Source organism: Sus scrofa, chromosome 3 (assembly GCF_000003025.6).
Source record: "Sus scrofa isolate TJ Tabasco breed Duroc chromosome 3, Sscrofa11.1, whole genome shotgun sequence".
In the NCBI taxonomy this organism is placed as follows: domain Eukaryota; kingdom Metazoa; phylum Chordata; class Mammalia; order Artiodactyla; family Suidae; genus Sus; species Sus scrofa.
Window position 1 is genome coordinate 6,315,501 of NC_010445.4, and position 12,275 is coordinate 6,327,775.

General features: G+C 53.2%; 1 protein-coding gene across 2 annotated transcripts in view; it reads left to right on the forward strand.

Annotated features, from left to right (window-relative positions):
- ARPC1A (actin related protein 2/3 complex subunit 1A) overlaps window positions 1-9,026 on the forward strand; it is a 28,270-nt gene extending 19,244 nt beyond the window's left edge. Inside the window, exons 7-10 of one of the 2 annotated variants that reach the window (XM_005661855.3) lie at window positions 2,336-2,411; window positions 2,572-2,765; window positions 7,187-7,277; window positions 8,638-9,026. In XM_005661855.3, coding sequence (XP_005661912.1) covers window positions 2,336-2,411; window positions 2,572-2,765; window positions 7,187-7,277; window positions 8,638-8,676 — 400 coding nt within the window. In that variant the 3' untranslated portion in view covers window positions 8,677-9,026. 2 annotated transcript variants of the gene reach the window in all.

The following is a 12,275-nucleotide window of genomic DNA, read 5'->3' on the forward strand; positions in this document are numbered from 1 at the left end:
GTTGCAGACGCGGCTCGGATCCCGCGCTGCTGTGGCTCTGGTGTAGGCCGGTGGCTACAGCTCCGATTCAACCCATAGCCTGGGAACCTCCATATGCCGCGGGAGCGGCCCAAGAAATAGCAAAAAGACAAAAAGACAGAAAAAAAAAAAAAAAAGATAACCCACCTGTAAAGGTTTCCCGACTTATCACACAGCGTGTAGGGAACCAGTCACATCTGACTCTTTCTGCCACACAGTGACAACAGAGTGACATTTCAGAAAGAATCTATTTTTCCTAACTGGATTGAACTAGGTTTTGTTGGGTTTTTTTTCCAGGGGAGGCACACCCCTGACATATGGAGATTCCCAGGCTAGGGGTCCAGTCGGAGCTACAGCTGCCGGCCTACACCACAGCTTACGGCAACGCCAGATCCTTAACCCGCTGAGCAAGGCCAGGAATCGAACCCACAGCCTCATGGTTCCTAATTGGATTCGTTTCCATTGCACCACAACAGGAACTCCCAGGTTTTATTTCTTTCTTTGTTTTTTTATTTGGCTGCTCCTGTGGCATGTGGAAGTTCCTGGGTCAGGAATCGAACCCAAGCCACAGTAGTGACAATGCTAAATCCTTAACCACTAGGCCACCAGGAAACTCCTTTTAAATTTTTTAAACACTCCCTATTATAAATGATGTAGTCTTCCAAAGATTTCTGTACACATATAGACACACATAAATCTTTCATTTTTAACTCAAATGGGATTTGTGCTCTACATTATGTACAGTAACCTGCTTGTTGTCATTCAGTAACGTTTTGATATCGTGGCTGTTTGATTTGCGTGCAGTTTACTGTAAAGCATAATGAGGTCTTAGCATGTGCTTATTACAAGGCCCTGTCTGTACTCAGGTTGATCTAGTATTTGGCTTTTCCGGTCCTGCAGGTCGGAGTACATCCTCCACTCTTCTCTGTCTCAGACATAAGCATTTTATGCAGTAAGAGTCAGATTTGCCATAGTAGAGCCTTTAGATGAGGTGGTAGCACTTTAACCTTACCCCAGTTGTACTGCTGGGGACAGAGGAGGCAGGGAGGTTCCCTGAGACATACTTTTCAAAATGTATCATCTTTGGAGCGCCTGCTGTGGCACAGCGGGATCGGAGGTGTCTTGGGAGCAGTAGGACGCAGGTTTGATCCCAGGCTAGCACGGTGGGTTAAGGATCCAGCATTGCCACAGCCACAGCTTAGTTTGTGATCCCTGGTGCGGGAAGTCCATATGCCGCAGGGCAGCCGAAAAAGAAAAAAAAAAAAGCATCATCTTTTACATGGAGTTGTATGATTCTAATTCATCAACCAGCATGTTTGCTGCCTTGTCTGTGTCATCTCTTGGCCAGGTGCTAGAGCAGGTGACTTCAAAGTATATATGTAGGAGTTCCCATCATGGCGCAGTGGTTAATGAATCCGACTAGGAACCATGAGGTTGAGGGTTCGGTCCCTGCCCTTGCTCAGTGGGTTAAGGATCTGGCGTTGCTGTGAGCTGTGGTGTAGGTTGCAGACGTGGCTTGGAGCTCAAGTCATTGTGGCTGTGGTGTAGGCAGGCGGCCACAGCTCCGATTCGACCCTTAGCCTGGGAACCTCCATATGCCGCAGGAGCGGCCCAAGAAATGGCAAAAAAAAAAAAAAAGACAGAGTATACATGTATAAACACAGGACATGGCCCGTTCGCACGGGAGCTCCTGGCTGGCCAAAACTGTATCTCGTTTATCCATGACCGTAGCTCCTGCCCCAGTGGCTGGCGGGGTGCAGAGACTAGACTCTCATAAATGTTTGTGGTCCCAGCGCCAATGTTTGGGAGCCCCTGTGAGCGTAGGTGTGGGGAGGGAGCAGAGGAAGGCGCTCCGTTGTGAGTGACCTTGACAGTCACCTCTGGGAGGTCAGAGAGAGGAGAAGAGGCCGAAGTGGTCCGGGGAAGCTTATGGGGATGAGGGAAGCTCAAGCCGCATTGCGGAGACAGGTGGACTTGGATAAACTGCAGGAGCGGAGGTAACCGGTGGGTAAGAGGGCAGGAGCAGAGGCAGCCGAGAACCAGGGCTCCTGGAACCGCGCTGTAGAGCGGTTGGTGGTGAGCGCGGCGCTCAGTGGGGCGGGCGCGGGCGGAGAGGGCCGAGGGCCCCCGCCGGCGAGGATTGCCGCAGGGCAGTCCGGTGCCTGAGACCCCCGGAAGGCTGGGTCCCGGGGCTCCCCTGACCCTGGCGCGCCTTCATGCTGCGAAGGCCCCGTGAGAGCAGGTGCTGCGTCGTCTTCTGTGTCCAGAGGGGCTGCGCTCCCTTCCGTCTCACGATAACGAGTGTTCTTGGCTTCAGGGTCTCCACTCTGAAAACTGAGTTCCTGCCCCTCCTGAGCGTCTCGTTCGTCTCGGAGAACAGCGTCGTGGCTGCCGTAAGTGCTTCTCTTGAGGGTGTTTCCTTGCCAGCCCCTGCGTTGAATTCTCCAGAACGGCAGGCAGCGGAGCCGGCTGGCGGGAGAACCGGCGGGAGGGGCCGCGGGGACGGGTCGCCGGGGGGCGTCCCCTGCGGGGCTGACCGGGACCTTGTTTCAGGGCCATGACTGCTGCCCGATGCTCTTTAACTACGATGACCGCGGCTGCCTGACCTTCGTCTCCAAGCTCGACCTTCCGAAACAGAGCATCCAGCGCAACCTGTCCGCCATGGAGCGCTTCCGCAACATGGACAAGCGGGCCACGACCGAGGACCGCAACACGGCCCTGGAGACGCTGCACCAGAACAGCATCACGTAGGTGGCGGGGTGCCCTCTCCCCTCTCTGTGTCCTGTCCCGTGGGCCCAGGCGTCCCTTCGGCAACAGGAGCGGCGAGAGGTCCGTAGCTGCCCGACTGCCGCCTCTCGTTTTCCGCCTGTCGCAGGGAGTCAGTCCCTCCCGGGGCGTGGAGTGCAGAGCCTCCTGTGGCCTATCAGGCGGCCTCTGCCTGGGTCTCGCTTGCTCAGAAGCTTGACCGAGAATGAGAGGCCCTCCTGAAAGTCAGGTTCCTCTAGGAGAGAGCACTTGACAGGAGGGTGAGGTATGTCCTGTCCAAAAAGGTGGTTCGAACTGTCATTTCAACCTGGATTTCAAATAATGTGTACAAGGAGTTCCCGTGGTGGCTCAGTGGTTAGCAGATCCCACTAGGAACCATGAGGTTGTGGGTTTGATCCCTGGCCTTGCTCAGTGGGTAAGGATCCGGCATTGCGGTGAGCTGTGGTGTAGGTCGCAGAGGCGGTTCGGATCCCCTGTTGCCGTGGCTGTGGTGTAGGCCGGCAGCTACAGCTCCGATTCGACCCCTAGCCTGGGAATCTCCAAATGCCACAGGAGCACCCCTAGAAATGGCAAAAAGACAAAAAAATAAATAAATAAATAACGTGTACAAGTGAGGAGATCATCTAATTAGACCCATTTCCCAGCACCGTGATGACAAAGCTGAGGAGCGTCTTGACTTATTTTTCATCAGGTTTATGTGATTAAATGAGACTGTAAAATTGTGTTTTGTCCAAAAAGCTTCATTTTTCTTCTCTTACATCTAGAAGAGAAATGCGATGTAATCTTGATATTTTCAATTATTGTGTTCAGAGTTGGGTATGATAGGATTTTTCTCTCTGACGAACCTTTTGCGTTGACTTTTACTGGGGTGATGTTCAGGGGAAGAGTAACGGAACCCTCTAGACGTTCTCTTTGAGAGAACTATTAAGTGCAAATTGTACGTCTTTTTCAAATTTTTTTTCAGTTTTTTTAAGTTTTATTGAAGTAGAGACCATTTGCACATGTTCATTTCTGTTGTACAGCAGAGTGACTCAGTTACGCGTGTATACATTCTTTCTCACATTCTTTTCCATTGTGGTTTATCACAGGGTGTTGAATATCATTCCCTGTGCTCTGCAGTAGGATCCGTCGTGTATCCTATGTATACTGGCTTGCCTCTGCTAACCCCAAAACTCCTTCCATCTAGTCCTTCCATCTCCCTTGGCGACGACAAGTCTGTTCTCTGTTTCTCAGATAGGTTCGTTTAGGCCTTTTTGTGTGTATGTCTTTTTAGGGCCGCACCTGCAGCATATGGAAGTTCCCAGGCTAGGGCTTGAATTGGAGCTGCAGCTACCACCCTACCCCACAGCCACAGCAACCCCAGATCCAAGCCACATCTGTGACCTACACCACAGCCCACAGCAACCCACCGAGCGGGGCCGAGGATCAAACCCACATCCTCATAGATACTAAGTGGGTTCCTTAGCACTGAGCCACGGTGGGAGCTCCACTTGTGCTGTATGTTGGATTCCACCTTTAAATGATATCATGTGATGTTCATCTTTCTTTTCTGCTGCGCAGCTCATGCTTTCCGTCGTGTCCAGTGGGAAGGGCCACTGGGCTTAAAAGAGGCTGGAAATGTCTATACTGTACGATAAGTAGTCATTTGAAGGCAGAGCAGAACTTTGCTCCACACTTTTCAAGTTTCTCTGTCTGGAGTGATTTTCTTTTTTTTTTTTTTTTTTTTTGTCTTTTTGCTATTTCTTGGGCCTCTCCCGCGGCATATGGAGGTTCCCAGGCTAGGGGTCGAATCGGAGCTATAGCCACCGGCCTACACCAGAGGCACAGCAACGCGGGATCCGAGCCGCGTCTGCAACCCACACCACAGCTCATGGCAACGCCGGATCCTTAAACCACTGAGCAAGGGCAGGGACCGAACCCACAACCTGTGTTCCTAGTCGGATTTGCTAACCACTGCGCCACGACGGGAACTCCTGGAGTGATTTTCAAAATTAATTTCTGTGAATTTCTTTTTCATTTTATTTATTTATTTATTTATTTATTTATTTATTTATTTATGCTTTTTAGGGCTGCACCTGCAGTATATGGAGGTTCCCAGGCTAGGGGTCTAATCGGAGTTACAGCTGCCGGCCTACGCCACAGCCACAGCAACGTCAGATCTGAGCCTCGTCTGCAACCTACACCATAGCTCACGACAACACCGGATCCTTAACCCACTGAGCAGGGCCAGGGATCAAACCTGCAACCTCATGATTCCTAGTCAGAGTTGTTTCTGCTGTGCCACCTTGGGAACTCCTGTGAATTTCTCTTAAGTTTCTCTGCCAACTATCTGGAAGGAAACAGCTCTCATTGCCTCTTGAGACTTCTAGATTAAAAATAAAAACACCTTTGCATATTGGCATGACTACTTTATTTGCAGATATTAAATCCTGGAACAAGGTCAGCAGACTTTCTCTAAGGAACCAGAGAGTATAAATTTGCTCTGAGTGGCCATACAATCTCCATCACAGGTACTCAGCTCTGCCATCGTGGCCACAGGCTGCTGTGGGCAGTGTGGAGATAAATGAGCATGAATGTGTTTCAGTAAAACTTTATGGACACTTGGAGTTCCCATCATGGCACAGCAGAAATGAACCCGACTCAGAACCATGAGGTTATGGGTTCGATCCCAGGCCTCGCTCAGTGGGTTGAGGATCTAGCGTTGCCGTGAGCTGTGGTGTGGGTCGCAGTCACGGCTTGGATCCTGCATTGCTGAGGCTGTGGTGTAGGCCGGCAGCTACAGCTGATTTGACCCCTAGCCTAGGAACCTCCATATGCCATGGGAGCAACCCTAGAAAAGGCAAAAAGACAAAAATACAAAACTTGGAGTTCCTGTCATGGTGCAGCAGAAACGAATCTGACTAGGAACCAGGAGGTTGCGGGTTCGATCCCTGGCCTCACTCAGTGGGTTAAGGATCCGGTGTTGCCGTAAACTGTGGTGTAACACGCCACAGACAGGCTCGGATCTGGCATTGCTGTAGCTCTGATTAGACCCCCCCCCCGGCCTGGGAACCTTCATATGCCGTGGCTGCGGCTCTAAAAAGCAAAAAAAAAAAAAAAAAAAAAAACGTTATGGGGAGTTCCCGTCGTGGCGCAGTGGTTAACGAATCCAACTAGGACCCATGAGGTTGCGGGTTCGGTCCCTGGCCTTGCTCAGTGGTTTAAGGATCCGACATTGCCATGAGCTGTGGTGTGGGTCGCAGTTGCGGCTCGGATCCCGCGTTGCTGTGGCTTTGGTGTAGGCCGGTGGCTACAGCTCCAATTCGACCCCTAACCTCCATATGCCGCAGGAGCGGCCCAAGAAATAGCAAAAAAAAAACAAAAAAACAAAAAACTTTATGGACACTGAAGTGTGAATTTCACATAATTTTCACATAATTAAATAGTAATCTTTTGATTTTTTTCCAACCATTTAAAACTGTAAACGTCAGGGGGAGTGGGATGGATGGGAGTTTGGGGTTAGCAGAAGCCGACTGTTAGATTGAGAAATTTAGAATGGTTAGGCTGTGAGACCCTGCTGTATTCACGGGGAACTCTTATGCAGTCTCCTGGCACAGAGCATGATGGAAAATAATATTCTTTAAAAAGAATGTATATTTATCATGACCGGGTCCCTGTGCTGTACAGCAGAAATTGGCACAACATGGTAAATCTACTACAATCCAAAAAAAACCACAAACCGTAAAAGTCATTTTTTAGCTCACATAGATTGTACAAAAACAGGTGAAGTGTGCCATCCCCTTCCCCAGAGGGAATGTTCTAGACATTTCAGAGGCGAAAGACATATTATCTAAGCTGTGGAACTGGTTTTCTTGAAAGTTTCTCACACACTGAGACTAATAAGCGAAGCTGTTTCATTAAGATGCTCCTCTGCTTTGCTTCGCTCGGTTGGAATTTTGCGGCGTGTCTGGATGTCCCTGATATTTATAATGATTCAAGTGCGGGGAGAGCGCTTGGCTCCTAAGCCCGGGCCGCCTCAGAGGGCGATGTGGGAGTTTTTGTTTGGAGCCAGTTGGATTTCAGTCATGCCTCCTCCTGCCTCTGGTTTATTGTTTCAGAATTGGTTTCCGTTTCCGTCAGAGCTGTGCTCCTGCCCACTCCCTGCTCCACTCTAGCCTGAAGGGTCCTGCTTCTCCCCGTCCCTCTAATTAACGAGGGTCTTAACTTTTCCCTCTTCTCAGCCTCTTTCTTTTCCGGACACGTGGTCATAAAATGCCCTTGAATAGTTTCAGGGTCAGAGGGCCGCAGACTCCTTCCGATGGGCACCTTACAGGAGCTGATGGGCATTTCGTTTCCTGCCAGTGCTGCTGCGCTCACTTCCGCCACAGACCTTACGGTCTCCCCTGTTTTTGCTTTTTTTCAGGCAAGTGTCTATTTATGAGGTGGACAAGCAAGATTGTCGCAAATTTTGCACTACTGGCATTGACGGAGCCATGACAATTTGGGATTTCAAGGTATCTTCCACCTTTCAGAACAAATCTTGTTTGTGTTAAAACTCTTGCTGTGAGAGGGCTGTGTGTCATTTCTTGGAACCAGCCGTCAAATCCGTGCGCGTCAGAGGGCAGCGCCCTGGGCTTTTCAACACCTGCAAGTTGTAGCGGGAGAAAACGGTGCTCTCTCGATGCGATGGACTCCAGGCTCCTGGAAGTCCATTTGTCATTGCGAACAGCCGAGCGCTGCTGTTTGTCCCAGGCCCTGTGCCGGGCGCCCGTCTAGTTTAACTCTCTGGATCTGTTTTACCATTGACACTAGTTAATCTAATAAATGCTCGCTCGCTGCCTGCTGGGTGCCAGGCGTGGTGCTGGGCATGGAGGATGCTGAGATGAAGGAGCCCTGGGGGCAGGGGGGGCTGGATGGAGCGCAGAAGAAAAGCCACTGCCTCTTTCCGCGCCGAGGAACTGGGTGGGGCTTTGGCACAGGGACTGCCAGCGCCGCAGGGAGGAGACCGTACCTGAGCTGCATCCTTAGCTTGCCCACCACCCGCCCAATCCCGAGGCTGGAGGGAGCAGCCAGGAGGGCGCGCTGCCCTCAGGCACCCAGTTCTCGGGGCTGTGCACAGGGCCTGCGGAACCTGGAGCTGCAGCTGGGAGAAGGCAGTGTGGCCAGGAGGTTCTGGACTAGAGAGATTTGGGGTGTGTGACAGTGAGGGCCAGATGCCAAAGGACTCTGCACCCTCCAGCCTCGGGATTGGGCAGATGGCAGGCAAGAGAAGGCGCCAGGGAGGAGGAGGAGGAGCGGGCCCAGCTCCTGTGTGCAGCTCTGCGGGTTTCACCTCCAGAAGTTAAACACTTAACAGAAGTTTGCCACTGCCTCTGCGGTTCCACGTTGTTTGACGTTTCTGCCTCTGCAAGTCCCTCCCCGCCCTTTTACCTTCGGCCGCTTTACATCCTGGGCATCGCCACCTGTGTGGTTGGCTCCACCTGGGCAGTTAGTGCTCGGCCCTTTAGTCTTTGACAGGCCAGGTCCTTGGAGGTCCCGGTGCATTTTTCTCTCGGCTCACCTCGGGGCACCAGCCGTGTGGAGCGCCCAGGCTGGCTGCATGTGGTCCGCAGAAACCATAGGCGCGCCTGCCATCGGGGCATCTAGGGTTGCTAAGTCCACACGTGCCCTGAGAACAGGAGTGTGCCCAGGGCCTGTGGGCTGCGCCACGGGGACGAGGGAGCACAGGGCCAGCAGGGGGCGCCGTGTCCCGGGAGGGAGAGAGTCCGAGGGGAGGGGGACCTCGCCGGGGAGCCGGGGCTGGTATAGTGGGGTGGGGGGACCCCAGGATGGAGGGTGCTCAGTAATGACGCTGTGCTTCCTGTCGCTCTCCAGACCTTAGAGTCTTCTATCCAGGGCCTTCGGATAATGTGAAGCCGAGCGAGCCTCCCAGATCCAGCACGAGGACGGGCAGCTGCGCGGGGGCAGCGCCGCCGTTCGCAGGATGGGAGGAGAGCCGGCCGCCAGAAACACTGAAGACGCGTGTGGCGAGCCATTGTCGTGTGTTTTGTTTGAGTATAATTGGTGCAAGTGTTGGTTTTTTTAAAAGCAGCAGTGATTTGGGTTTTGTTTTCTGTTTTTTTTTGTTTTGCTGTTTCATTCCATTCTTGACCAAAGCTTCTTTTCAAGTAGTTTATTATGGAAAATTGTCACACTAACTTAAAGGAAGGGGGGAGGTATGTAAATTGTCTGCTAAAAACTTAAATAAAAACACTGAATATGTTTTTGGTTTTGCTTCCTTATATTGTTTGCATTTTTCATACGAATATATGTGTAAATTCTTTGTTAGCCTAGGTAGTTTTTAGGGTAGAATCTTAGATGCTTAGTTTCTTAAATTGAGCCGTCTTGTGCAACCTTGAACACAGAGAACCACTTCTGGAATGCTCTCTCTTAGCCTGGCAGGACTTCTGCAGGAGAGGGAGGTACACTGTTCCCAGCTTGGGTACAGGCACAGAGGAAGCCCCCCTCTGCTCAGCAGCCAGGCCTCTGCCCTGTGCCCTTGGTGGGCGCGGACCAGGCGTGTGCAGGGGGAGAGGAAAGACAGAAGTTGTCGTTTGAGCTTAGAGATGATTGTGCCCGAACGGAGTTATCTTCATCAGAATTAGACACGAAGTTTGACATTTCAAGGCTGAGACTCCAGCTCAAAAGTAAGTGGCTGGGGAGGAACAGGAATACAGTGTAGCCTTGAACTTGGCAGTGTGCCCGGAAGTGGAGCCGGGACCTGAACTCAGCTCGCTGGCGACAGGGCTTCTCCAAAGAGCAGTCTTGCCCATTCGCTGGCCCGTGGGACGCACTACTTCCGCCAGAAGAGAATCGCACCTCCTCACACCTGCCTCTCCCTCCCCGTTTGCTGGAGCATCCTCTGTGGCCGCCGATGGCAGGAGCTCCTGTGCGCGTGTGTTTGTGCCAGTGCGTCGGCAAGGCTGTCGTCGCAGAGCGAGGGTAGACAGAAGCCGGCCGAGTGGCAGGAATGTGCTACCAAGTGCTTTTGAGTTTCATGAGATCGCATGGTTTGGCGAGAAAGCCCAGAGGTTGTTAGAGAAACAATGCATTCCATGAAAGAAACAATAAATGACTACCTTGGCCTCCAAAACTTGAGGCGGAGTCTCATCTTTCATCTTTTTTTAACTAGGTCTGTGTCACACCTGCAGAAGAAGGCCCATCCCGACGTGTCAGCCAGAAACCCTCGGGGCTGTGCCGCAGTGCTGGCGTCTGACACTGGAAGGTCCCATCTCTTCTCACCCTGCCTGTGAGACTCAGACCAGACCTCCGTCCACAGCGACTCCCAATTTGAAGGGTTCCAGGCAGCCCCTGACTGTGCCAGAACACACCGCCCAAAGCGCTTGTTGGAAGCTTTGGTGTCGGATTGTAGTTCTGCCGAGCTGTGTGACCATCAGCAATATAATTAACATCTGTGAGCTCAGTGTCTTCACCTGTAAAATGGCAATAATAAAGGGAGAGCTCCTGTTCCTCAGAAAAGCTGAGGTTTGCGTGCAGGCTTGGCTTTGCCCCATACCAGGCCCTGGAGACCCTTGATAACAGAGCGAAATAGTATGAAGGATTCTGCTAACCAAAACAACAACAACAAATTTTTTTCGAGAATATTCTAGTGGGAAAGCTGGGCTCAGCCTCAGAACCAGGATTAATTGCTCAGACATGACCCCTCCGTTCACAGAGGTGGTTGGAGGTTTCACTCTCACATGTGCCGCCTGAGGCAGTGACGTGAAAGTCGAGGGTTCCCTCAGCGTCTGCAGTGTCGCTGAGGGAACAGTGTCACTCCACATGGAACAGCACCGACAGGCGTATAAATGATCAAGTTATTTGCGTTGTGTGTGTGATTTAAACGCCAGGTGGGGCAGGTAGACTCCTGGCCCCCGAAGACGGCCATGCGCGAATCTCCAGAACCTGTGCGCTTTGCAGATGGGATTAACTTACAGCTCCTGCGCCTCGAACATCCAGGTGGGCCCCACGTACCCACAAGGCTCCTTCCAGGCGGGAGGCAGGCGGGGCAGCGTCTGAGGCCATGAGGAGGCTGAATCACAGGCTGGAGCCTGAGACGGCCACGGGCCTCCGAGAGCTGGAAGGACAGAGCTGATTCTCCCCGGAGTCCCCAGCAGGAACAGCCCCCTGCCTCTGAGACCAGCTGGGGGCCTCTGACCTCCAGAGCCATAGGAGACACTGGTGTGGTCTCAAGCCACCCCGTCTATGGTAAGTTGCTCCAGCAGCAGCGGCAGGAAACGAACCCACGAGGTCAGCTCAGCCAAGGGCACGAAGCACAGCCTGGAGCTTGGAGTTTCTCAAGCTGAGGGGCCGAGCCCACTGATAGGTTGTAAAGTCACGGTGGCCACGGAAACAGGAGAAAGCAACATTCTGTGATGCACGTAGTCAGTTTGGTTTCAGACATACACGGGCCTGTGGCCCAGGCTGTCTATCTGGGGGGGTCAAGGTCAAAAGAGCCATCCAGGGAGAGCCTGGGGGCGGGGGGGGGCCGCTGAGGAAGGCTGCTGGGCCGGGCATGAGGGGAGCTGCGCAGAGGTATGTGCGCTCCTCACAGCACTGCACGGTTGCAACCGAAATTGCCCTTTCTAGAGACGACAAAGCCTGAATTGGAACCTCAGCGGTCTGTCCAGAGCGCCAGGGGAAGCTGCCAAGCACGCTCCCTGCTGCAAGGGCAGGGAGGGGAGAGGCCCTGGGACCCAGCCTGGTCGTCACCACACTCAGGAGCAGGGTGATGTCATTGGAACCAGGAGGGGACCCCCTGGTGATGCCTTGGGGGCGGGGGGCAGTTTTCAGCTGAGCCATGTGCTGCCCATCAGACCTGCCCAGACTGGGCCCCTGGCAAGGCATGGTGGGCGTCTCTGTGCCTCCGTGGCCAATCTCTGCCCTCCGAGGCTTCTGCCACCTCACATGCATGTGTGGCCTTGGGCAAGAGGCCCAGGGTCTCCCCTCTTTCTCATGGGTACGGGGGGGGCAGGTCTTCGATCTCTGAGAGAGACCCATGGTCAGCAATCGGGGCTGGGCGCTTCTGGGAAAGGTCTTTGTCCCTGGCCTCCCACGGCCTTGGCCAGCCCTCCGCCTCCTGCATCCAGACGCCTGGAGCTAGGCTGCCATCTTGTGCCCAGCAGGCAGTAAGGCCAGTGCAGGGGGCAGGAAGGAGCGGAGCGTCAGAAGGAACCTTGACGACCCCAGAGACCCAACCTGGCACCGCCCCTCCGGCTGGGCCTCCCGTTGGCCAGCCCCAGCCTGGAGGCGTCAGCCTGCCTTCCCGGGACAGCTGAGAAGGCCGAAGCGCAGGGAGAGCTCAGCATCTTCCCAGGGCACCGGGGGAGGCAGATTCCAGGAAGAAACAGAAAGCTCGGAGCTGTTCTCGGAACTCCAGATGAAATCCCTCCACCCCCAGGTTCTCCTCACGCGAGCACTTGTTCCACTTCAGGCTTAGAAAACTGTCCCCCCAGGGAGCCGCTGCAAATACA